This window comes from Nuphar pumila, chromosome 16 (assembly GCF_984573655.1).
Source record: "Nuphar pumila chromosome 16, dmNupPumi1.hap1.1, whole genome shotgun sequence".
In the NCBI taxonomy this organism is placed as follows: Eukaryota; Viridiplantae; Streptophyta; class Magnoliopsida; order Nymphaeales; family Nymphaeaceae; genus Nuphar; species Nuphar pumila.
The window spans coordinates 4,827,324-4,854,462 of record NC_143264.1 but is presented as its reverse complement, the minus strand read 5'-3'; the positions used below and the strand labels follow the sequence as shown (position 1 = coordinate 4,854,462).

At 40.5% G+C, this 27,139-nt stretch overlaps 3 protein-coding genes and 1 non-coding gene across 5 annotated transcripts; 1 reads left to right on the top strand and 3 right to left on the bottom strand.

The window, feature by feature from the left end:
- The first annotated feature begins 99 nt into the window (after nucleotides 1-99).
- On the top strand, nucleotides 100-181 carry LOC149812751 (small nucleolar RNA snoR27). Its single transcript, XR_016428403.1, has one exon. It is a non-coding gene; the product is annotated as a small nucleolar RNA snoR27 (small nucleolar RNA).
- An 867-nt stretch (nucleotides 182-1,048) lies between these two features.
- On the bottom strand, nucleotides 1,049-8,279 carry LOC149812750 (poly(A)-specific ribonuclease PARN-like). The gene is given in 8 exon segments (XM_089992292.1): nucleotides 1,049-1,457; nucleotides 1,459-1,977; nucleotides 2,128-2,398; nucleotides 2,502-2,628; nucleotides 2,727-2,840; nucleotides 3,204-3,523; nucleotides 7,096-7,226; nucleotides 7,885-8,279. Coding segments are annotated over 8 exon segments (2,190 nt in total). The 3' UTR covers nucleotides 1,049-1,144.
- A 3,085-nt stretch (nucleotides 8,280-11,364) lies between these two features.
- On the bottom strand, nucleotides 11,365-12,195 carry PSB27 (photosystem II family protein). Its single transcript, XM_089991837.1, has one exon. The coding sequence runs from the start codon at nucleotides 12,144-12,146 to the stop codon at nucleotides 11,616-11,618; it is 531 nt and encodes a 176-aa protein (XP_089847963.1). The 5' UTR covers nucleotides 12,147-12,195; the 3' UTR covers nucleotides 11,365-11,615.
- A 7,889-nt stretch (nucleotides 12,196-20,084) lies between these two features.
- Nucleotides 20,085-26,344, bottom strand: LOC149812748 (protein C2-DOMAIN ABA-RELATED 11-like). Of its 2 annotated transcripts, XM_089990951.1 has the most exons (4): nucleotides 26,283-26,344; nucleotides 22,731-22,878; nucleotides 22,023-22,118; nucleotides 20,085-20,703 (listed from the first exon to the last, which is right to left on the bottom strand). In XM_089990951.1, exons 2-4 carry the CDS (start codon nucleotides 22,839-22,841, stop codon nucleotides 20,377-20,379), a joined length of 534 nt encoding a protein of 177 aa, XP_089847077.1. In that variant the 5' UTR covers nucleotides 22,842-22,878; nucleotides 26,283-26,344; the 3' UTR covers nucleotides 20,085-20,376. The 2 variants fall into 2 exon arrangements, with proteins under 2 accessions (XP_089847077.1, XP_089847078.1); XM_089990952.1 differs by lacking the exon at nucleotides 22,023-22,118.
- Between the last annotated feature and the right edge of the window lie 795 nt (nucleotides 26,345-27,139).

Sequence of the window (27,139 nt, the reverse complement as noted above, 5' to 3'; positions counted from 1 at the left end):
AGGGTTCTTCCTTTTTTCTTCTTTTTTGAGTTTTAACTATTGGATTTCTCTTTTCTTTTTTCAGTTGGATGGTTCTTGGAATTTCACATGAGATAGTGTTCCGGATCAGTGATGTCATTCAGAGAAAAAACTGCGTTATCTTTCTGAAATTGCTGATGTCTTCCTCTGACTGAGATCTGGAATTTTGTTCATTTTTCATTCTCTGTTTTGCTTGACTTTTGGGTTCTTTTTCCCACACCATTATCACTTTTTTCCCTTGCATAATTTTCGTGTGCAATTAATTTTTGTTTCCTGTTTATCGCTTGAAGCTGTTCAGTTCAGTTTGATTTATTATTCCATTGTTACTGATGGAAGCAAATTAGTTAAATTGCCATAAATTAGTATTTTTCAATTCCAGCTTGTTTTAGCTTATTTCAATCATTCAACCCTTCTCAATCCCGTTTAAATCGTTTAATTCATTTGTATGAGTTTTGTATCCACAGATTTTTCAAGTTTTTTCTATTCACTCCCCCATCGTTTAGCAGTCTTCAAAGAGAGAATCTAATTGAAATTTATTTTTAACCATTTTAAAATTATTAAAAAACGGTTTTTAACTATTTTAAAATTTTACCAGATCAGGTCAGTTTCATATGGATTTTCTGCTGATACAATACGAATTACCTGATTCAGGCCGATTCGCAGCTATACTGACAACATTGGTCTAAAGTGCCGCTGAGGGAATCAGATTCTTAACTTCAGAAGTCCTAGAGCTGTAACATTGGATTAGATGATGCAGAACCAATGATGGTGAACAAGAGGGTGGGTTAATGATACGTGGGACGGAGTTAGCTGTGGTGGTGGTGGTGGTGGTGGTGGTGATGGTAGTGGTGATTTTCTGGCAACCCGAGATACAGACATTTGAGAGTGGTGGGCGTGAAGAATGTAAATAAACAACTATAATAAACATAAATAGGAAAAAAAAGCCCCAGGTTGATTTTAGAATTGGGCCATTTTCTATTTACTTCCAATAGAAATTATAAATTTATAATGTTGAATAAACAGAATGAATACATAACATAAATGAAAAACTGCTACTCAAATACATCTAAAAGCCGCCTCAAAACTCTTTAAAAAAACAAAAAGGTGCTTATTAGAATTTCAATGTTCAAGTCTTCAATCTCTTTCTCAGTAGAGACTTGGAGGCAAGCAGTGCATCCAAAACCTGCTCACCAGATAGACAAGAATCTGAGTCCCCCAGTGATGCTTCATTCCTGTGTATTACACTTTTTTCAACTGAAACTGAATCGAGCATTTCCTCAGCATTCTCTGTGCTGGCTTTCTGTTTTTCAGCTTCTGCTGCATCCTCCATCTCCAAATTTGTTTCCCATGCGAACCCCAAAGTCTCCGCCTGGTCCGCAAATAGAAGCCTTGAAGACGAAGCACCGCAAATCTCTTTATAAACGTCATACCTTGCAGCTAGTCTTTCCCCCTTCCAATAACTTTGTTAGCGGATGCAGAACAGATAACAGATCGTTACTCTTCTCCAGAGTGTCTTTTAAGATGAGGAAATCAGAAACAAGTTCTTCCTTGCTAAACTGAACAATTGCAGCAGAAATGTCCACGAAGAAGACGGAAGTGACGGCAGACGACCCGAAAACCTTTGATATGGAATCCTGCAGCTCCCTTGGTTTGATGTTTTTCTGAAATCCCCAGATGAGGACGATGTTTGAGAAGACAACCTTAGGATATCTCTGTTTGTGAATCGGTTGAGAAAACTTCATAACGCTCCCATCACTTAGACATACCATAATTCCTGGGTCCAAGCCAAGGTACAGTAGATTAACATGCTTCTGAAGTTTTTGGTTCTCAACCAGATCTTTCACAGAATGAGCCTTGAATTCAACACTCAAATGCTTACAGGCCTGAGCAAAAATGCAGCCGGTCATGAATGCGTCATAACCAGCTTCATGCTTGGCTCCGGAATTCGAGCTGGATGATCTGCAGCAAGAACTTTATATCAGAATCATAAACTATTTGAGCAACCATCACAACCAAATCTGAACAAGAATGGCTGGGTTACGTACTCTTGGCAAACAAGTGCAAGAATGAAAATCAATCAATGTATCACTAACATGCTTGAAAACAAACCTTGTTTCATCCGTTTCAACTTCAACTTTAATGCCGTGACTTGAAGACAAGCTTGGATCATTTGAATTCAGAGCTATATGTGGACAAAGGTATGCAAAAGCTGATGATAATGACGTGCTGTTCTTCTTCAATAACCTTTGAAGTGTAAGTTCGGCCCTAAGAAGGTTCTTGGTGTCAATAATGTAGGGAAAACTCTTGTGGATATTCAAAGCAAATTCTTCTAGCGTTGGAGGAAGGGGGCCAATAAACTTGTTGTGTACATGTGCAAAGTCTAAGCAATCAAAAGAAACAAAACTACACTTGAGGCTCTGAGCAAAGTGTTAATTAGTTGACACATAATAAATAAATCAATGAACAAAGAATAGAGTATAGACCTAATAAGCAATTGTGGCCGATAATCAATTTTTTTTCTGCAGCAAGAAGGTCAATAACATGGCGAAAACCGATGGCAACCTCAACCTTGGACTCTCTTTCCTTTCTCAAATCCTTCCTGATTTCTTCCTGCATGAAAAATATCCACCATAAAATAAACAAAGTCCTAAAATGAGAGGTAAAACTTGTACAGGTCTTTTTGTCATGTTTCTTTTTTAATTTCTTACCATAAGAAAGGCCTTGTCATCCTCAGAATTTGTGTACATGACTATGCTTTCCCCATCAGATCTATTATCATATGAGCGGACGTATAAAAGGTCTTTGAAATTCTTTCTTATAACCTATATTCAGTCATCTGTCAGCAATAAATTCATGTTGCAGATGTGAATAACATTGATCACAAGAAAAATGAAACAAAAAACATGAAAATTTTCAAGAAATATGAGCAAATAGTTGCTAACAGCTAAGATGATAGTATTAGTACCATCTGACCAAAAGATGATAAACTTCAAAACCATAAACCATAACATAGTTCAACAGGAAAGCACGAAGATGCCTGTAGTGCTGTAAGTTTTTAAAGAGTGTGTTTAACAAATAAAAGTAGGACAACACACTGAAATTTTTCTAAAATAAATATAAATGAAAGTTGCATATTTATAGATACATCCAAATGCCACCTGAGAGTTAGCAAAGAAACAGAATACCGGTTGAATCAACTTTAGTTGATGAGAGGTGAACTCATTCAATAAAAGAGATGGCCGCATCTTAAAGAAAATAGTTTGCAGTTGTGTTTTGCGGTCACCAGAACCTTCTCCAAGCTGATCTGACCAAACTTGGGAACCTAGCAAACTGTCACGCCATTCACTAAATCTAAGCCTCATTCTCTCAGTGAAAAGAACATCGGCTGTTCTTATTAATGGTATATATTTAGCTTCTTTAGGACAATCCCCAGATAGATAATCATCTGTGAGCTTGAAACGCCGTAGAACTTCAACCACTTGTGCTCTTGATAAATATGATATTCCTTTGGTCAACAAAGCCAGCAGAAACATTTTAAGTGCTCTACCATAAAGTTTCAAGACCCTGTGAATGAACTTTAAAACACCAGATATCATTCACGGTTATTGGACAAGGCATGAAGAGAAAGCATGCCCCGATGAGTGTGCACAACATAAATTTTACTGGGAACCAACACTAGTGATGAAGACGCAAATTCATAAACAGAAAGAAAATGCCCCTAAACCAACTATTTATAAAGAAATAGCAAACACCTAACACCTTCCCTAATCACCTAACCATCCTAACCACATAAAAGAAACATAGTTGCAGGTATTTTTTGCCTGATCAAAACTACTAGGTGTGTTTATCTGTCACGGGCATAGAATTTTTCGCAATGGCCAAGGCCAAAGGCCACACACCAACACTTTTCCATGTATTGAATCATTTAATTGGCGCACCACCTCGTGCACAACTAACTAGCAAAAGTTGATCAAGCGCATCTTAAATTGCGTATTCTATCTAATCCATGTCAGTTAGTACATAGTCATCCCATACCAGCTATCACTTCTGAAAATGACACAAACTTGCCTTAACCTTACGTGTCATGAAGCGTACTGCGACTTCATGCGCATGCTACAACAAAACCTCGCCACTCAAGGAACAACACCTTGTGGCCCCCGATCCGAAGACCAGTTAATGATTGAACATCATAGCGAAGAGCACTACTCAGACTCATTCACCGATGCTTAGGCATTCACTCGCCTAGCCTCAAGCCACCATACTCGATTGGAATCACCTAAGGTAATTCCTGGGGGAATTATCCCTAACCCACACGCATCCTCGTGCGTCCAAACGCTATGCATGAAAAACTTCTGCAAGCCGAGAGGTCCTTAACTAAATCTTCAAAGGCAACATCCTCTGATCTGCTAACACAGATTAACCAAACAATGCTCCATGTGTGTGCCACCATACAACAATACACTAACGACGATATTGGTGCCTATCGTGTATCGTGTTATCATTGCATGTCATCGATCAAGCCAACCCATACCGCGCGTTCCTACAATCGATGCATTTTTCACTCTCGAAGGCTTAGTTTGGGACATTCTCCCCACCCAAACCATTGTCGTCCTCAACAATGTCGATGCAGGTAAGAACACAGTTTTAACTGATATGCCAATTTCCCTTTGCACTTATCTTTGGTCTATTTTTTGTCTTCACCTTACTCAACTTATTTTGGTTTTCATCCACTATCGCCGCAACATTTAACACGTCAAGTCTCATTCCATAACGCGTCTTCGATCACTTAGACAGTGGTCTTCCGCTCCATTAACATCGAACATTCTTTATTCGTGAGACCCCAGCGTAGTCCCATACACAAGCGGATTATCATCGCCCGCAGGACAAACTTGTCATCTTCATGCTCATGGTTGGGGTGCCTTCTGACCCCAACAAGAGCAATACAAAGCCCTTCGTGGTCCTCGCAGAGAAGGACGACCATCAACGCATGCCACAGGGATATCAACTCTCTTAAGGCACCAACTAGCGATTTTTCAATGGTCCAAACTAGTCCTCAAGTGGGGGACGCCTACTTGCATATCACCCCAAAGAGGTCCTTCAAAGCGTCTTCACAGGCACTCGTCCACACAAGGGCCCAATGCTGCAACTCTCATCCAGAGCCAGCAAAATGTTCCCGCAGAAACCAAACCGATGAGCCACGAACAACAACTTTTTTCGCACACACAACCCACTGAGAAACTGCCAACTCAAGGGACCAAAACAATGAGAATTCTGCTCAAGTTGGGCATTCCGCTAACCCACATTCTTGGGAGAGAATACAGAAGTTTAATTGAGTCTCTCATACCCAAATGTGCAAATCCATCTAGCTGAATCCAACATACATTCTCTGCATGCACAAGGCAAACGCCACGCTCTGTTTGCAAGCCTAACGCACAACTGGTAAGAATTTTTAGCTTATCAATGTTCTCTTAGCCAACTGAACAACAACCGTACACTTCTCTTAGCCAACTGAACAACCGTACACTTCTCCTTACCATTGACAAGATGACTCATACCACCCTGTCAATATCTTGCTTCTGTGTTTGGTCAACAACACTTCAGCTGCGCAAATCTGTGTAACCAGGATAAACCATCATTGTCCCCTTCAGTGTCGCACTCAATGAACAATAAGGTATTTGTAAGTCATTATGCTCTGATACAAATTTGTCACGGGCATAGAATTTTTCGCAAACCCGTGACATGCTAAACTGCCCAGCCTAATGGCCAAAGGTCACGCACCAATATTTTTTCATGTGATGAATCATTTCATTGGCTCTGCGCACCACCTCATGCACAACTGCCTAGCAAAAATTGATCAAGTACATCTTCAAATATGTATTCTATCTAATCCATGTCACTTAGTGCATAGTCGTCTCATACCAGTTATCACTTATGAAAATGACACAAACTTGTCTTAGCCTTGCGTGTCATGGAGTGTATTGTGACTCCATGCGCACGCTACAACAAAACCTCGTCAGTGAAGGAACAAGACATTGCGGCCCCCAGTCCGAAGACCAGTTGATGATTGAACACCATAGCGAAGGGCACCATCCAGACTCATTCACTGGCGCCTAGGCATTCACTCGCCTAGCCCCGAGTCATCATACTCGGTTGAAAACACCTAAGGTGATCTTTTGGAGAATTAGCCCTAACCCACACGCACCCCCATGCGTTCAAACGCTACGCATGGAAAACTTCTGCAATCCAAGAGATCCTTAACCAAATATCCAAAAGCAACATCTTCTGATCTGTTGGAACTATTTAACCAAACAACACTCCACGTCTGTGCCACTGTACAACGATGCACTAACGACGATATCGTCACCTATCGCGTGTCGTGCTATCACCGCACGTCACCGATCAAGCCAATGCATACTGCATGTTCCTACATTCGATGCATTTTTCACTCGGTAGAGCTCCGCACTACACCTGACCCATTTCGAAGGCTATCATTGCTTATTTATTTAAAAAGAAAATAGTTCATATCAAATCAATTTAACTAGAAATTTTGATTTTTTTCGTCAATCTATCTAAAAACACATCTAATCTGGAAAGGCACCTCATCCAATGGATGTTTTCTACTCAGCTACGTAAATAGATCTGTAAGTTAAGGTTAAGCAGACACCTAACATATGCTTTTTTAAGCTGTTAATGATTGTTAGGAGATAAGATTGTTTAGGACACATACATGTGTGCACTTGTGCACACTTACACACATATATTCCTAAAACAGACATATGCTGTGTATATCAAGAAAGAAAAGATAAACAAATGCCACGAGTTTTTTTTTGAACATTTTTGTTTTTCTCCAAAGGTGAAATATAAACCCGAGAACAGCAATTAAATTAGACAGTTTCACTTCACAATGAGAAAAGCTCAAATACCCTCACCTTCTCCAACCAGCAGTTTCACTATCTACAAGTATGAGAAAGTAACTTTGTAGTAATCCCACATCAATAGCAGGCTTACCACTTCATTTACAACAAACAAGAAATGGACAGACCAATGACAAAATCAATTCTCAGATTACAATTTTACCTTCGTGTATGCAAGCATTGAAATCAAATTGGTGTTTTGCTAAGAAGCCTATTGAACTTGTTTGGCAAAGGAATTCGTACAAAGGAAAATCGATAGAAAGCTCTTTCCGTGGAAATACATAAAAGTTGTGCCTGAAGAAGAACACATGTTAGTGTTTCTCAAACATTTTCATATATACATGAAACAGACAAGTCAAATTCCCAAAACAAAAGGAAAAGAATTTCAACAAGTTCAAAAGGAAAAGAAGAACACATATACAAGAACTCCCTCTCTCTCTCTGTATTCTTTTTCTTTGAGTAATATTAATGCTGTGGGTCAAAACAAGAGTTCAGTTCCATTGAAGAAGTTGAACATTCCATGAACCAAGGATTCCCTTAAAGGTGTGTTTGGATTAATGGAGTTGGGTGGAATCAGAATCCAATTACTTCCAAAAGTCTTTTATCAAAAACAGAAGAAAGGGGGATTCTGATGAAACTGGAATCTAATTCAACCTAATTCCGCAAATCCAAACGCACCCTATAGTTTATACACAGAATTCTATCTCTAACAAGCGAGAAAAATGCACATTTGAGGGAATGCTTGATCAACAATTGCTCTCTCTTTAATAACGGTGATTATGTCTACATGTTAATCTCTCCCATTGCTGATTTCCCTGACTTCCGTTGATTTTCTCTCACGATGCGAAGGATATCAATCTAAAAGAGGGAAGAACAACAATTGGGTATCAAAATGCACAGAAATTTGCGATTATTTTGCCGCATAATTGCCCAAAAAAGGAGGAAAACTTACGGGTAAGCAACGAGGGTTTCCTTCGAATCGTCCCATCTGAAGGGGCAGACCCCGAACTGAACGACGGCGAACCTCTCCGCCGAGTCCTTGAGCTTGAGGTAGCGAACGTCGGGGCGGTCGAACTCGAACGATTCCCGCCACGGCGCACTGGCGACGCCGGTCATCTCGAGGTCCAGAGCCACGAATTCGGCGTCTCTCACCGCCGCCCGGAGGCCGGAGAGGGCGGCGTAGAAGTTCTTCCTGGTGACGTTCTTCATGGCGAAGGCCGGAGGCGAGGGGGAAGACGACGACGACGGAGAGGAAGAGAACCAGGAGGAGGGAAAGGGGGTTAGGGTTAGGGTTAGGGTTTTGGGGAGGGAAACCCTAATAACCCTAATGGGCCATTTCCTCAGCATCGCTCTGTTTCAGACTCACTCCCGTCACCATTTTTCCTGTTGAGAAGGCGGGGAAAAGAAGCGCGAGTGAGGCTTTTATAGGTTTTACGGCAATCCTATGTCAAAAAGATACGGGTACGACCCGACACGTTACTTTGAAAAAATTGTTTTGAGAAAAGACACGTCTAATTTACAAGGTCTTTCTTTTTTGGGGTTAATATTTGTGTGCTATTGAAGGTATGGAACTGTCGAGTATAAATCAAATTTTTCCTTATTTTTTTAGTTTTTGTTTTTTTGTAAATGGGACTTTATGGATGATCTACAGGGTTTTTTAGTAGAAAATGAGTTTTAAATTACTTGATTTGTGAGATGTAAACAAGTTTTGGATTCTCAACCAAAAGAGAAATCATACCCATATCTTACAACGATTACATTGAATCAGACCCAGTAAAATATTTTTTATTATTTTTACATTAAAAAATTAAGGTTCTTAGTTGAAACTCAGGGGGAGCCCGGGTTTGGTATGAAATTTCACAAACCATACCTTTCAAAAATAATAATTTGAAAAATAAATAAATATATATTTACAATAAAAAATACATATAAAATATTCAGGGCCAGTGTTGGATATTCAGACAAAATTATATTGCAATTCGCAAGACTGACCCACTTGCTAAAGGGTCCATTGGATCTAACCCAATTTGGATCATGACAACAATGCGATATTATCAAGAACAGAGTTCGAATTGGTGTCGTACGTGGCAAATACCAGATCTGATTAATTGGATGTTGTTTAAACAGACTGCGGTTCGGATTTGGACTCAGATGGTGAAAAGCTAATACCAAAACTGCCTTTTTACATATAATTGGATTTGAATATCCATCAGATCTGGATATCCATCAAATCCAGTAGTAAAAAGTCAAAACCATATCCACATCTGATTACAATCGGATATGGTTTTGTCTTACCATATCCCCCACTACTTAACCAACAGTCACTAGAATGTGTTAATTGGAAATATGTGAACTCGAATGTGAATTAGGCATTTCTGACACTTGGTTCATTTGCTAGAAATTGACTCTTGGATCATGTATTTTTGATAAAAAAAATAAGATTTTAGCTGTTGGTTTCAAGCATTAAAAAATCTTTTTTAATAAAAGAGTCAGTTTCTATAAAACCAAACATCTAGATAACAACTGAGGGAGGACATGAAATGGGGCTGGAGGTTAAAATCAAAACTGGGATGAAGGAGGAGATGGACTTGTGCTTTTTCTCCACCCCGTCCCTGATCCTTCTTTAGGGATGGCAGTGGACCGAGGAGAAAAGGGGGCCCACCCTGCCTCATCCCATTTGGAACGAGAATGAAGTACATGAAACAGGGATGAAGGTTAAAATCAAGACCTGTGCAGAGATGGAGGCAGGATTTTGAGACGGAGCGGGGGTGGATACCTTGTCCCCGCAACTGCCCCGGTCTACTGTCATCCCTAGGTAGACCCTTACCAGTTATTATGCAACGTACCGCAGGGGTTTAAACCTGCAACGTCCCACCACAAGGAGATGTGCGCTGACAGCTCCTACCAACCAGGTTAGTTCATAGGAAAGTTAGGGAGCATTCACCTTGTTTCCCTAGTCTTGGAGAAATCAAACAACCTTTTCTCATCTGTCCCTTAGGGTATGTTTGATGGCTTGTCCAGGGTTGGACGAAATGAACAAAAAGAATGAAAGAACATTGGTTATGTTTGTTCCATAACAACTGTTCCAAGTCCAATGTTTGTTTGGATCATACTCAAATGCTATGTTCCAAGTGTTCGTTGTTTGATGACGATGCGCAGACAACTTCAACAATGAAAGAGAAAAGAAGGGTGAAGCTGAGGACGAAGATGGGGAAGTAGTAGCGACGTGGGATTCCCTTCAATTCTTCCTCTTCATCGAGTAATCCTTCCTCTTCGATGGCGGGGATTTCCCTTCGAGCAATCCATCGGAACAGAGAGAAAGAAGAACAGGGAGGGCCTCACCCTCCCCTGCTGAAATAGGGAGACAGGTGCCCCTCCCCAATCAAAAAGATAGGGCAGAGAGGGCATCCCCCCCCCCTGCCGCAACAGGAAGACAGGGAGGGGTTGTGCCCCTCCTTTGTCGAAAGAGAGGATGGAGAGAGGGAAAGAGGGTGGGTGCTCGGCACCCTCCCTATGGCTCTAGCTCTGGCAAGAAGGCGTTGCTCCGGCTCTGGCAAGAGGGGGAGGCGCATGGAGACAGGGAGGGGTTGCTCCCCTCTCCTATCGAAAGAGAGGACAGAGAGAGGAAAAGAGGGGGGTGCTCGGCACCCTCCCTCCGGCTCCGGCAAGAGGGGGAGGTGCAGGGAGTCAGGGAGGGGTTGTGCCCCTCCCCTGTCAAAAGAGAGGATGGAGAGAGGGAAAGAGGGGGTGCTCGGCACCCTCCCTCCGACAAGAGGGGGTTGCTCTGGCTTCAACAAGATGGGGAAGCACAGGGAGACCTTGTCGGCCCTGTCGTTGTGGTTGATCCGTTGAGGTGGATCGAAAGAGAGAGAGAGAGAGAGTTGGCGCCCCTCTGCCTTGCTCAATCGACAGAGAGAAGCATCGATGGGTACGACGTGCCCGTTGATGCATTTTTTTTATGTTCTTTAGTTCTGGTTCTTTTTGTAACAGGAAAGGGTGAAGTAAAAATTACACATCAAAATGGAAGTGGTGGACGCACGGAATGCCATCCGCCGCATCCAACATGATTTTAGTCTGAATCACGCTGGGAGCTGTGCATCAAACGTATTACTGCACACTAGTTCATTCGAGGAACATAATTTGCAAGAGAAGACCTAAGACCGAATCAGATATTTAGTAAAGGAAGATTCTAAAAGAGGAAAATGGGTGACTGAATAATCTGCATAGTGGTTTAATTCAAAAAAAGAATATGCATGGTTGAAGGAAATACTCGCTTATTGAGCATGGATTTTCATTGATCGGATCATTTAAAACAGACAACTTTAAATGTAAATCCTGTTTGCTTGTCAAACTTTAGTATCTTACCACCATTATATGTCCTTATCTACTCCATGATCTAAAAAAAATACTAACAAGTAACAAACCACGAGGGGGAGAATGTATATTATATAACCTTGTTTGAAATACAAATTTCCATTAAAATTACAGAAAATAATAGGAAATTACATGAGTTTATTGGTGCAAGAGAAGCAAAACCGAGGGGGGGGATCCAATCCATTCTTCTCCGATCCGATCCAAAATCACTGGGAGGAAAAGAAACAAAGATGGTGTGGTCCTCTCACACTCAGTCAAGTGTCAAGACTCACCTCACCTCATCACATGAGTCGATCCGAGTGAGCAGGCTCACCTGCCCTTGAGGAGGGCCTTCTCGGCGGTGTCCATCTCCTCGAGGATGCGGGACTTCCGCTTGGTGGGGATGGGCGCGGTGGGCCCGAAGCTGATGTAGTGGCCGGACACGGCGTTGAGCGCAGAGTACATGTCCCTGAAGGAGGCCCGACCCAGCAGCGCCTTCTCCCGCCGGAACTTTGCCACCCACGAGTTGGACGCCTGCCGGAGGTCAGCCACCGACGACGAGATGTTCGGGTCCGACCGCTCCATCGTCAGCGTCGCCCTCACCTTCCCGATCATCTCCGTCGTATCCCTCGTGTACTCCTCGTCCGCCGCCTCGGCCGCCGGTGGCTGTCCGAGCAGCAGTAACAGGGCTGCCGCTGCCGTGGTCGTCGTCGTCGTTGTGAGGAGGGTTCTCCGGGTTAGGCGGGTGGCCGAGGCAGTTGGGCGGAGGAGGGTACGAGGGAGGGTGGTGGTGGTGGTGGTGGTGGGAGGGGGGAGTTTGAGGTGGGGAATTGGGGTGAAGAGGGAGTGGGTGGTAGACATTTTTCTCAGAGAGACACAATGTGTGCTACAGGAGAGAGACCCCTTGATTGAGAGAGAGAGAGATTTTGGTGGGCAGAGGAAGACGAATGAGGATGATCTCGTTGCCACGTGGCTTATCAGCTTATCCACTTCCTCTGTTATGCTTGGGCGTGAGCGTTCCTTCAGTTGTGAGTATGGGTCAGGTTTGACCCGGACATACCAAACCCTATAGGGTCAGGATTTAGTGAGTAAACAAGAAGGCCCGATTAGAATCCGGATGGGATATATTGAGCACGGTATGGTTTGTGGAAATTTATAACCGACCTGGGTCCGACCCGAGTTTTTATTAAGATCCATAATTTTTTTAAGGTAAAAATGATAAAAATATTATTTGACCGGGTATGGTCCCGGTCTGGTTCATGCATGGTTTTAAAACCCATGAACTTGTCACTAGGCTCGTCCTTTGAGTGAATAAATATAATCTCCTTTAGAAATTTTGGTGAACTGTTTTTTTTCATTTTCAAGATTTCTTTTACAGCTTCCTTTTATTTGTTTTTTTGCAAGCATGTCCTACTTTAAATATCACCAAGTTGTGATGGGATAGCACAAGTTCGAACCCCGCAGGAGGTCACATGTCCCTGGCCATGAGGTTCAAAATGGGTGCACTGCCTGCTGGGCAACGGGGATCGGATCTAGGGTTTTACATCAATGAACTCAGTGACTGAGGTGGGTTTTTTTCTGCTATCCAAATTAAAATATATATATATTTGATAAATGAGATTTGGTTTTACCATTTCCACACACACACACCCCAAAAAAAAAAACCCACTGATATGTTGTATGTTGGTATATTATTTCACCATGATATTGGAATCATGATATTCATACATCAAGCATTGTTCCATATATGTGGGATATGTAGGCATATTGGGAACAAATTGACGAAATTACCAAATTATTTTTGCTTTAAGATATATATTTTAATATATTTTTAGCTTTATATATTCTTTGACTTTTATATATATATATCAACTTGCTCTTTTAATATATGCAGATGAGTCGATTGCAATTTGCCTTTATGTTTTCCATTTTTTATTCTTTTAAAAATTCCTCATTGCTTTTAATTCTAGACAATAATTGCCTATAATTTCCGGAGATTCTATTGGTATCTTTTTTTTAAAAATTTCAACAGTAGCGCGTGCCATATAACATGACCTTTTGTATTCAAAGGCAATATTTTAATGTAAACTAATCCGGCTAGCTTTCTTTTCCTTTTTGTATTCTTCTCATTGCAAATTATTTATAAGCATAAGGTCTACGTATCATCCAGATCTCATTGCAGCATATGGTCCTCAAGACAATGGTAGATGGAGACATGCAATGAAGGTTTGTCATATATACTTTTGAGGATAACTTATAGTTCAATATTTTTAATGTCAGATGATTTTTTTCCTTGGTTTTGTATGTGCCAAGATCTCATAGTTGCTTTTCTTTTTTCTTTTTTTGCCACAGATACGCTCCCATTGGTGAAAGAAGAGATTGAAGGTATGTGTAGTGTTGACAGAAGATAGAGAGCACAACCCAGCACAGGCAAAATGGATTTTGCTTTTGAGGGGAGTGTGCTCTTTATTCTTCTGTCACCATGCTATAGTGTTCAATTCAAAAATGAAAAAGTGAATGAATTGGTCCTAATTACTTTTTGGGATGGAGTGGAAGAAGGGAAGAGATTCTAGAACGAGAAAAAGGATTCAGTTCCTTTGAAAGAATTGAATGAGTAGTAATTCTGGAGAGAGATCATAAGAATGACTTATCTGTCAACTTTTTCACTCACCCCCAAAAAATCAAACTCTGCCTTATTGTGTGTGATCACATGAGGGTATATGTGCATATGTTTTCATGCTTCTGCTTATGCATACATGTGCATGATGAAAATTGATTGGGTTCTATTGCATATTATGCAGTGCATCACATGTCAGATCTTAGCTGTCCAACCGAATGCATCTTGGTTATTCACACTCACCCTTTTGTGCATATGATCATAGCCTTCCATACGTGTGTGTGTGTGTGTGCACGTGCAAATACACATGGAATCATGTATGTATTCAGTTCAATCAATATATTCAGTTCAATTAATCTGTGTGTATCTGTGGCACAGGGAAACTAAAACTTTCATGGAGGAGAAGCAAATGAATTGCTTTCATAAAAAGTCCTCGTCTACGTGCATATGGATGTATGTGATATAGCCATCCATGTGTTCTTCTACCCATGCACATGTCAGGGGTATTCGTGCTTCTGCTCATGTGTGCATGTGCATGCCTGGGAACATGTATGTGTGTGTGTGCATGTGTGTACGGCCACATGCCTGCACAAGCTTGTGCGCGCTTGAATTAAACTGTATGCACTGCACATCTGCACATATGATGAAGGCAATGTATGTGCATCTAATGTTTGCACATGCATGTACGCAGATGTGCATGTGTATGCCTGCTTCCCCTCATGTGTACATGTGCATGGCTGAGAGAGAGAGTATCTATACTTATTATATGTCCATTTGAGCGTTGAACATTATTATTATTATTATTATTATTATTATTATTATTATTATTATTATTATATATATATATATATAGAGAGAGAGAGAGAGAGAGAGCAATGGGTCCATGCTAAACCCATTTGGTGATAAATCGCATGCTAAATGAGTTTTTCGGGCTTTTTTTCATTTTATTTTTGAATTCTGACTGTACAGATGTGATCCATGTAATTGATTTTATAGGGATCAGCTCTTAAAGCGCTTGATTCCAACAAATCAACAGTCCAAAATCTTTGTAAATTTTCGAGGCTCCAAACATCATTTTTTCATCAAAAACACATGATCCAGGTGTGGATTCTTAGTAAATAGACCATGCCCAACACATTTATGGGCCCGAAACTGCATAAAAAGCACTGGAGAAACCCGGAAAACCCATTTAGCATGTGGTTTAGCACCAAATGGGTTTAGCACACACCCATTTTCCTACATATATACAAGTGGTAGAGCACAAACACAGTGGCGCTCCATCGCAGCCTTGATGGACGGCAAAAAAAGATGCTAAAACCTGTTTTTTTTGCGTTTTAGACCCTTTAGGCCCCATCGAAAAACTGGGCCTTTAGTGACGGTATTTTGACCGATGAAGGTCCTATTTTACACTGGGGTGTCGCTAAAGGGTCTAAAACACGAAAAAAAAAACACATTTTTAGTTTCTTTTTCACTTTTTTTTTTGCCGTTCATCAAGGTTGTGATGGACGGCCAGCAGAGTCCCATAGGTAGATGTGCACCTAAGGGTTGTGCAGCTACCAAGAGAAAGAGAGAGAGAGAGAGAGAGAGGTTATGGGGGCTATTGTTCCTGGACTGTGTACTGGAAAAGGTGAATTTAGTAATGCCCAATTGTAGCAGGTTTTAAGGTTCTTTCTAAAACCTTCATTTGGTTCTCTTTTGTTGTATCAGACTTTATTGATATTCTACTTGCACGCATGCCCTGTAGCTTTTTATGCACATCACTCACTTTTCCCTTTTTTTATTGAGCCCAGAATTTCTTTTATATTCAATAAAGAATCAACCAGTGACTCGGCCAACAAGGTGCATCTCATTTAATCACTCTGTTAGTCCCTCTTTCAGTTAACTATTTCTTTAAGAATGAGTGTGGTTGTGGTCCTCACAGGGTTCATTCTCCAAAATCCTTCCCTCCAATAACCTCTATAGATGTGATGCTGGACCACGTCATAAAGTTTTTAATATTTAAGTTGATTTTCAATAAAACCTACATTTTGTGTTAAAGTTGGCCGTTAATTTTAATTGTGGGTCCTGTTAACAATGTCCTCTTGAACATAACTCTGTACTTGAGAAAGTTTTTTTTTTTTTAAAGGCAATCTGAGGTTAGGACAGTGTTGTGAGAGGTGAACGCCTCATTACCTGAAGTGTACGCCTCAGAGGCGAAGCGCACGCTCAAGGTACTAAGGCGTTGGAGTCTCGAAGCGCATGCTTCACATGGGTGAAGCGCACGCCTCGCATTGAGGCGTGCATGCTTCACATGGGTGAAGTGCACGCCTCGCATTGAGGCGCGCTTCGCTTCTAAGGAGTATGCATCATGTTTGAGGCCTGCTCTTCTGTGCAAAAACACTTGGTTCCACATATTTTTGTTTCATTGAGTTGCCTACCAAGTTCTAAACTTGTGTGGCATTGAAGCTTACGCCATAGGACATGAAGCTTACACTTCAACGCCTAAACGATTTACAACGCCCTAAAAAAGAAAAGAAGAAATGAAGGATCATTCAGAAGAACCCTAGCAGGAAGTGAAACCCTAGCACGATGAGCCAGACGATGTGGATGAGAAGGAAAGCCTGACATTGGAACGCGTCATTTCTGCTGTTGTCGGCCTTGCAAAACCCTAGCTTCGCTACGTCGGTGCCGGAGCAGAGCGCATCGTCTGGCCGCACCAATACGTTACGTCGTCAATGCTGCATACGGGATCGGTGGTGAAGCAGGCCACCGGGCAAGAGACCGACGGCTGATGATGATCGGAGGAGTGTGCGCCGAAACTTCCCTCCGAAACAGATCGCCGCAAAGGAAAGGTCAAGCTCGCACGTGGACGGACGAAAAACGACGGAGATAAGCAAGAGGGAAATGATCGAAAGCCGAATGTGGTCTGCCATATCGTCGGAAAATATCCTGGCATGATTTATTTTCAGGCGGGCGATAGAATTGTTAGCCCGAAAGGAACAAGGGAAAGAAGAGGAAAACAGGCGTTAATCGCTTTCTGTCCGAAGAAACGACCATTGCTTTTTTCATGACGAATATACCCTTGTCAGTTTTTGAGAAAAATCGTTTCTTTTTTACTCGGATTGGTGAACCGGGTCTTGTGTATATGGACTCGGGATGTCCTATGGCGTTTGGAACCTTTGTATGAATTCACCTTATCCAGGAAAAGAAAACAAGATAAGTTGGTATCTTGTGTCCCCCACATGGCTAGCAGGGTGGCTCTGAAGGGTTGAGATGATGGTGCTCTTGAAGCTTACGCTTTAACGCCTCAAGGCTTACGCCTCGCTTCGCCTCATTGCATTTAACAACCTTGGTTAGGAGGACCCCTACCAGTTCAAACTATATTTTCTATACAAAATCACCATTTCATAAGAGGATGCCGATCTTTCCATGATTTGTGCACTCCCCTCTTGCTAACTTAACTAAGTGTGTTCCAAAAAAAAACTAATTACAATAACTGGATCTAATCTATAGTCTTTCAAAATTGTACAAGGTGTTAACAAGTAGTGAAGGGACACTCACCCTAGGTCTCCTTCCTTCTAGGATGTGGGCTATGCTCCTTGCCACATCGGTTTTTCTTGTCTCGAAGATCACCTTCCCTGATATACCTAAAGCCTTAATGGACTCAATGTCATTCCTTTGATTTTTTTATTGAAATTTTAGTCTCCAACATAAAAATTACATCGACCAAGTGGTCTTTGAGGACCCCTGCAATCAATTTGAGAGCCCATCTTCTCCCCAGACTCCTAACCTTCCAGGACATTACTCTCATAGATTGGGGTTTGGGGACTGATAATGAGGTCCTGGTCATATAGGCCGACCCCTGCACTTTCTGCTGTCATTTCTTGGTCTCTGAAAATTGCAAATTAATCATTTATGTTATTTTCGAGAAAATGCTGAAGGCAATTGTTTTAACAAAAAATGATTGTATTGTTGTTGTAAAAATGGCATGGTTCCCGAAATACCTAGCAATTTGACAAAATCTCCCCTCCCTCGCAAATACAGTGCAACTCTTACTTGTGACTGTCCCCAAAACATGTGAATCTCCAAAAAAAATACAACACTGGCATGAGGATGTTAGCAAATACAGTATGACATTCGTAACTCCATGATTGTGAATGTCATCCTAACTGTGTTGTTGTTTTTTTATGAAGGATGTTCACGAGAACATTTGGCCACGAGAACATTTGGCCTTTAGCGACATCACATGAACTTTTAACGGCATTTTGAAGTGTCCCTAAAGGTCCCAATGGAATTGAGACCCTAGTGATGCTTCAAAAGCGCTAAAGCATCCTTTTGTGTTTTAAAGTGCTTTTGCGTGCTGACTGTCCATTGGTCAGCAAACATCTGTTTAATATAGATTAAGCAGCTACCACTTTTTCGCAAAAATGTGAGTTTTTTTTTTTTTTGAAAGGCAAGTCTCCTTTGACTGAATACTCCCATTGTGAATGTCCCCAAAATGTACAACCCTCCTCTAACTACACATTTGTGAATGTCACACATTTGTGAACATCCTAGTAAAAAAAATGGCACATGAAGGAGGACATTCGCAATCAAGAGTGGTGAAGGTCGTACTGTATTTGCGGAGGGGTAAAAATATCCTAAAAAATCAAAAATCAAAATTTTGGATATACAAAAAAAATTGTCAAATTGCCAAAGTATTTTGAGAAATGCACCATTTTGCAAAGACAGTGCGGTCATTTTTTATGTTTTAATTATAGAGATTTTAAGGGGTAAGTGACCATTGGCTCTGTTTGGAAGACTTGCATTAAGTTGAAATCATTATTTTTGCATTAAGATGAAAACAATATTTTCATGTGTTGTGAGAATATGGTTTTGTCAAAATGTAGGGAAGACAAATATGATGTTATGAAAATGCCTGGACTTTTTAAAACATTTGTAAATGGTGTTGAAATGTGGTGCTGGAGTCTCCAATTTCATCCCCAACACAGTTTGTTGGCGACATAACTGCTTTCAAACAACAGATGCTGACACCACTCAGCAAGCAGCAAAGAGTGCCGAGGAAAGTGCAAGTCACCTTGAATTCAAAGCTCCCAAATCGAGCCTAAAATGGATGGTAACTCCTGTATTATGATATCATAATGATGTTTCGTCTATGGTGATGGCCCTACTTATGAACCTTGATTAGCTGATATCATTGGCTGTGGATTAAGAGCAAGGCTAGTCTCCTGCAACTGTCAAGATTTTGCAAACATGTGCAGAAACGGCCTAAGTGAGTGAGTCCTGAAAAAGGCCACTGGACCATCTCTAGCCTGTCCCTCTCCCAAACCCTAGAATACAGGGCCACGCCCGGTATGACCCTTTTTTTTTTCTTTTTCTCGAAGTATATATTAAAAATAAGTTACATGGTAAGCCTATTACTTTATCTTATTTGCAGCTATAAAGCAAATCCATGTGTTCTAAAGTAGTTGCTATTGATAGGAATATTTACTTTCAACAAGCTAATTATCCATGTATACATATTCTTTGAAGTATGCTCCAATATCTTTTTACACACCCTTCAAGTATTAGCAAGCACATCTCTCTCTCTCTCTCCATGTGTTCTAAAGTAGTTGCTATTGATGGGAACATTTTACTTTCAACAAGAAGCTAATTATCCATGTACATATATTCTTTGAAGTATGCTCCAATATCTTTTCACACCTTTCAAGTATTAGCAAGCACATCTCTCTCTCTCTCTCTCTCTCTCTCTCTCTCTCTCTCTCTCTCTCTCTCTCTCCTTGGTGTTTTGGCATCTGTTAGCCAATTTTTTGACAGTGCTGTTACCCAATTGGAAAGACAAAATGATCAGGGGTCACCCGCATGGCCAGCGGGGTAGTTGTCAGAGTGCTGAGATGAAAGCACTAGATCAAACCCCACTGGCGCACGGGTAGCTTTCAGAGGTGGGCCGCGTAAGGCAGGATAGTTGTGGGGCCCCACCCAGGGTTTGTCTTGCTTCAGCAAGGGTTCCTCGTCATTAAAAAAAAAGATTGCTTACATGCAAACATATCAACAAATAAATTTCTAGCTAGCTTAAAAGACAAGCATATCAGCAAATCAGATTTATCTCAATATCTCAAATGATTAGGACACCCCAGGCTAAACTTTATCTAACGCACTCATTTGGCTCTGGAGCTCCCTAAACTGCACATCTCACAAAACACTTTAATGGAACATTTCCTTCAAAATATATTCTGAACTCTATATACCAGAAAGCTGAGTATTTGTCAAATACCACATTCCTTCAAAGCCCTCAAAAAGATGTTGGGACCAGTTAGAATGTTGGAGTCTTGGAGACGAACAGGGCCCTACATCAAAATGCAATCTCACACAACACTTGCAGCCATGACATGCACATGGACAACCACATGCATTCACCCATAAAGATGCAAGATCTTCACACACACACACACACACACACACACTAATCCAAACTATTTCAATTGTAGGAATACACTACTGCTTAATTTTTTGAGGGGAGGTAGGGTCTGTAGGGCTACTGCCATCAACCCACCTTAACTTGAGTTCTAACTCCCCTGACTCAACGTCACACAGCCTCAACCACACATCCTGAACAATCTCCCCATCTACACATCTCACAAAACTATCCCTAACCAAACAGTTATCCTTCCCTGGGACTACTTTGCGCATATTGGTCTCTCCAGCTCCGGCCGTGCTCTGAAGGACTCGGCGCAGCCTCGATGCAGATACAATTGGATGCAGGTTCACATGTGCATGCCCCATCTTGTCATCTTGCTTGAACCGGTCTTTGTCCATTACCTCCTGTTGATCAATGGCACAAGATTGGCAAAGCAATCATTTCCATGGGCAAACTTTCCACAAAGCAATCAACCATGCTGAGTGGATCAGATCCACAACACCCAGGTGGATTTGGCACTCAACTTAGGTCCAGTGGGACTGATTTTGGTGGGCCCATTCGGCGAGCCCACACATTTACTCACAATGTAAGAAATGTGTGACCCATACAAGGCAAAATCTAGAACATGAAGGCCAACGCTCAGCATTTATATGTTGTGTTTTATAGCAGTAGATAAGGAGAAACAGGACAAATTCATGGAAACCACGCATATAAACTTTGTTTTGTTGTGAAAGCTCTAAGTAGACCAAGTGCTTTCCATAAAGAATACAGCTCTTCAAAATGAACATATTAACAAGCAGTGCAAGTGTAATGAATTACTTTTTCCAGACATTTATAAAGAGTAAGAATAAAAAATTCTTGAAGTGGAGCCAAAACTATGCTCTTGGTTTTCCCTCCAACATGAGATCAAGAATGGAATATTTAAATTGAAAATGGTGGTAGTTTCTTGTACTTATAAATCAATATGAATTGCTGAACAGCAACTGGAAACTATAGGAGAATGGGGAATACCAACACTATACAAGCAGATAACAGAGGATGAAACCAAATAATGCAGTGTTAACGGGCAATTAAAAAAGGTGTATCCAAAATTGTGCAGGTCATCCAAATACCCAGTGTGATCCCATATTCTGGGGTGCTGGGGACAAGCGGACTGGAGATGGTCCTAACCTTCTGCCTTATGCCAGAAGTGGACGCACCAGGACTCAAACCTGTCATCTCTCACTGGAAACCCAAGCACTTTACCATTGCACCAAGCAATGGCCCTCTAAGGCCTTCAAAATACACACCTGATACTTCCATCAAAACAAACAGGGAATTGCAAAGGGCCAGAAAACAAATGCAGTTCTATGAGTGCAACACCTTGGACAGCCTAAACAGACTACAAATCTGAGATTACAGAAAAAAGAGACTTTAGGAGTAGAGTAGATTTTATTCCTATTTTACATCTTGTGAACACCCTTGACTATACATGATGGATTAGGTAGAAAAACATAAAGCAAATAATTTTACTCTAGCGTACGGAAGAAAGCATCGAAGAGAAAGAAATACGAAGCCTATCTGACAAGGACACCAGTAGTCACATATAAATAAATGAGACAGTCATCATCCACATTAACTATCATGAAGTAGCCAATAAGGACATGAGCAGGAATCCATCAATTATGCTAAAATGGAAGGAACATGGCAAAGTTTTAAAAGGTATGAAAAGAGAAAGTCTTACCAAATTTAGAACTCCATCAGGATTGGTGACAGAGAAAGTGAATTCCTCATTCCAGACTGGATTAAGGGAAGAATTTATAACCTTTGTCTTTAAAGTCTGAAAAATATTATCAGAAATCACAAGTCAAACAAAAGAGGAAGAAATACGCAAACACTGCCTTTGAAAATCAATTTAGTTCTCTCAAAATAAAAACTTCCCAACATGACACAAATTTCTGGAAGAAAAAGCAGGTTGGACAAATTAGTGGACACACATACACGTAAATTAGTAGCTCATAATTCATAAACAGTTTGATTTCCTAACCATCCTAACCACTTCAAACAAACATAGTTGCAGGCATGTGCCCCTCTTTTCTTTTAGGGCCTGGTGGGACCAAAGATTCTAGATCTCATTAACAACTACATCATCGCCTTATACAACTGAAAGCATGCACCAGTAGCATCAATGAAGTTTCACATGGAAAGAACACAATGTCTGGTGCTATCTAATAAACAGACAAACTGATGCAGAACTGATTACTTATACAAAATCCCAAACTGAATCTTTCATTGAGATTTTGGTTATCAAATGCAGAAAGAAGAAATCAACAAAATTACAGGGATGTTCAATTCAACGAAAGTAAAAAGAAAACTGTTGACAGCAAAGGAAGACAAGGTAAAAACTCGCACACGTAATAAAAAGAAGCAACAGGAAGACAACAAAATTCACCTGATTTTCCAGCTTGAGAATAACATAAGGATCACTGCTTGTAAAATCTCTAATCACCAGCCTTTTTCCTTGAACAACTATGACTTTGAGAAGCCCAATGGTCTCCCCCATAGAGCTACTTTTGGATATCTTTTGGCTTATTGTAAACCTGTCACAGGGTTAAGTCATCAAACTATACCAAGCAGATTTCAAATTGAAAATGACGAGAATGCACTAATAACTCACAAAATGATCTAATCTGTAGCCAGAGATGGAATGGACATAAAAAAATCCAAAGTTCCACAGTCATGCTTGTTTCATATAAAATGACACCCTAAAACTGAAATTAAACTAAATTAGACAAAGAATCGAACATAACATACACTCCACGGAAGGTCCATCACTTCTTTAAGGTCATGGACCTTAAAGAAGTAATCCCCACACGTTCTCTGTGTTCCCCAAGAAAACTGTCTGATAGATAGACAGACCTGCTTTTAACAGTAGGAGACTCGAGATACATCTTCAAGCAATAGTAGGTGCAAAAGATAAAATAAAATTCACAAAATATCAACAGAACTAAGTTTCTAGGAGAAATAGATGTTCTTGCAGCAAAGTTGATACAGAATTTCACACCTCTTATTCTTCCCCTCCTCAACCATACATGCTACACAGTAAATGTGCGGCCCAAAGTACATAGTGATAAAACACCATGCAAATTGAAATCATGCTCAGTGCAAATAAAAATATCAACTATCCCCTGTAGGAATCAAGCTAAGACCCCATGCAACTCTACTGTCCAGCTATCACAGTTATGCAGCAAATCAATTCCATATCCACGGTACATTGACCTTTTATGAGGAACAAAATCTCAAAATTCAGTAGCTCAAAATCGCAAGTTTCATTAATAAAATTTCTCACTTGGCTACAGAAAAGTAGTAGCAGTGGTATAGAAAAGGTTTGTTGAAATATATAAAAGTAAATTAATAATAAAATGCTTGCACCCATCCAGGAAAGCCGTTAACACATATACATCCCAGATTTGAACGGGCTCACAATCAAACCAGAATAAAAAGAATGAACCCACACACGCAAGTCATTTAATAATACAGATACAGCAAATATTTGACCACACTTAGAATAAAGCCATGTCTTTATATGAATAAACCAATCACGTAAATGCATGTGTGCATGCTCATAAACACATGATACTCATGCGCTCACAACCAGAAAGAATGCATGATTTATCATGATTAATCAACTCATTTCTGTATTTTCAGTAAGCCTGGAAAGCTATCAGATCTGGAAAAACACAGACTGGCTGAGGATGCGACAATTTTCCAAGATATTTGTTTCTATCATTTTAATTTTATTTTCCGTTTGGAATAAGCATCCATAGTATTTGAATCCAGAAGATCCCTTGGATCAGACAACATGGTCTAGCCATTGGACCACCAAGTCCTACCACAACAATGTCAGATGAACATAAAAGAAACACTGATGGGGAAGTGCAAAACCATGACGGATCATAAAATGCAGTTCATCGATCTGTGTTACTTGCACAATCTTTATCATCAAATTGGTGAAAATACAAAATGAGGCATGATGGCAAGGTACCCATACTACTGATAGTAAGAAACTGTGATAAACGATTGGTTTCCTGCAATATGTGGCCCACATCCATGTGCCTCTTGTGAATGCTTTGCCAAGAAAGGACAGGGAGCACACGGAGATGAGGCCCTATGTCAAGCAGAAGTAGATAGAAGCTCTATTTGCTGAGGGAAACCTACACCATCATGACTCTTTCCATTCATGGCTTCAGCATTTATCCATTTACAGTTAAATGCAATAAAAAAGTTTTAAAAAGAATATATATATATGAAGAGTGCACATTATCATGCTTCCACAGTAACAAAAAAAAGGAAGAAAAGCAAAAAAAAAACTTACGAGCATACAAATACAGAAGATCAAGCAAAAGAAAATAGTCTTCTGTCAAAAAAAGCATAAGAAAATAGTCACCCGGTTTCATGCTCACATATTTAATAGATGCAGATATACAACATTAACCACAAGTGGCCTCAGGATTTCTTGCGTAAACCCCGAACCAACAGTCTTAAACCCTTCCATTTCACAAAAGGAAACAGCAAACAAATACAACTGATCTTCCTATTTAAAGGAATAAGTCTTTATCACAAATAACAGATTCTAATTTTGGGACAAGTTCTTATGTTTCTAGTTAAAAGAAACAGAAATTCTCCCACAGAAAAATTTGCAGAGTAAATCTGCCCCTCACACACCGTACATCTCCAAATGGTAGAAGAAAAAACCCAAAGAACAGGAAAAGAAGACGCAATTCTGCCACAAAATTCTCTTGTTAAGAAAGAAACAGCAATCGACAACTCAAAAACCTTAGTTCTGACCCAAAATCTCATTTCTTTCCAGAAATGATCACGAATTCAGAGGAAATGAATCCTCCGATTCCTAGAAACAAAAAGAATAATCGTCCGATTCCTACAAACAAGAAGAATCATTCTGGCCAATAAAAGAAATCTGGCATTCTCTCATCCAACTAGAGGGAAAAAATTCACACAAATACGACAACACATTGCCTTCAATCTCCAAATTTAAACAAAAAAAAACCTCAAACAACAGAAATGGAACTTTTTTTTTACATAAACTGGGGAAAGAGACCAGAAATTCTATGAAGAGAACGGAAATCGCTATGAATCCTCTAATTTCCTACAAGAGAAAACTCCTCAAATTTCCGTGACGTAATTTTCGACTAAGATTCACGTTCTTTCTAGGAAAAAAAGAGATTATACAGAGAGAACAGAAACTCCTTCAGTTTGCCATAGAAAACCATCAATCTGATCGCTTAATTAACGCAAACAGCCTTTTTTCTTCAACTTAAGAAAAACTAAACAACTATATACTTAAATCTCTACAACTAACTAATGGAAAAACAGATCGATATAACAAACAAAGAAAACGAATTTCTACAATCCACACTTCAAGAAAACGTACTTCCGAGCTTAAATTTTCCGGTTTTTTGCAGAAAAAACGGAAATTTCACGGAGAAACGGAAACGAACGAACACTTAAACTTCCTAAACACGAGAATTCTCATTCTGATCCATTCGAGGACCAAAACCTAAAATTTCCGAGCCTAAAATTTCCTAAACACTTCAAGAAAACGTACTTCCGAGCATAAAATTTCCTAGAAACTTCAAGAAAACGTACTTCCGAGCCTAAAATTTCCTAAACACTTCAAGAAAACGTACTTCCGAGACTAAAAATTCCAGGTTTTTGCGGAAAACCCGGATTTTTCACAGAGAAACGGAAAACCGCAAAAGCTTCAATTTCCTAAACACGAGAATTATCTTTCTGATCCATTTTTCCCCCACTTCTCATGAAAACTCTCCCACAAACGAAGCTTCCACGAGTAATCCTCCCTCCTTCGCTACGAAGATGACTCGATCAACCGTTTCCGAGAGGAAAACGGAACCCTAGAACCGCCGATCACCCCTGAGTTCCCTCAGAGACGCACGGAAGAGAGGAAGGAAGAGAGAGGCCTTACCTGAAAGACGGTTTCCCGTCGCCGGATCCCTGCCGGTTATCCGCCGGAGAGAGGCGAAACGACGACGCTTTTGTAGCCGCCGACTGAGACTCCCACCTTGTAGAGAGCGCTCATTGGCTAGTACCGGTCACCCGCACGGGGATCTCGTGTCCGTACGTATATCTGACCTGAACGTGGCGGTGGGCAGCGGGGGAATGAGCCAGCAGACAAAAAGGTGGTCTACACGACAGATTACAGAATAGCCCCCAACAAATTCATAATGACGAATGTGTTCTCAGAAAATCCGATTCGAATCTAAATGCATGTATCTCGAATCATAGTGCCACTCCGAATCTATCGAATCGAATCGGGTTAGACCAAGTTTGGATCCATCTCATATCGCTTAATCAGATTCTTGTAACCATAGTTACCGGAGCAAGAAACTTTTGGCTTTCTCAAAGGAGTTTTAGAAACTAGCTTCATAAACATGGGAAACTCAATTCCTTTTGTGGGAATCTCACTTCTTATGGTTTTTAAAATCCAATCCCTTTTGCTCTCTCCCATCTTGTCACTTCACATTCAATTCTCCTTTAACTTTTTAAGTTTTTAATATTTAAAAAAATAATATTTTTTTTATAACGAATTTCCCTGTTGGTTTTATATTTGTATCTAGATCCAGCTCTGACTTTGACAGATGTGGATCTAGATCCACTTGTGTTTCTATTCCTGAATATGAATCTAGATTCACATCCAAATTACCCAACCTAGCTTTGAATCAGTAGGGGGATTTTGATGCAGATCCAAGTTGACCTAGACTCGACCTATGGGTCGGCTAATAGACAAACCAGTGCGGTAACATGACGGTCTCGACCTGGTTC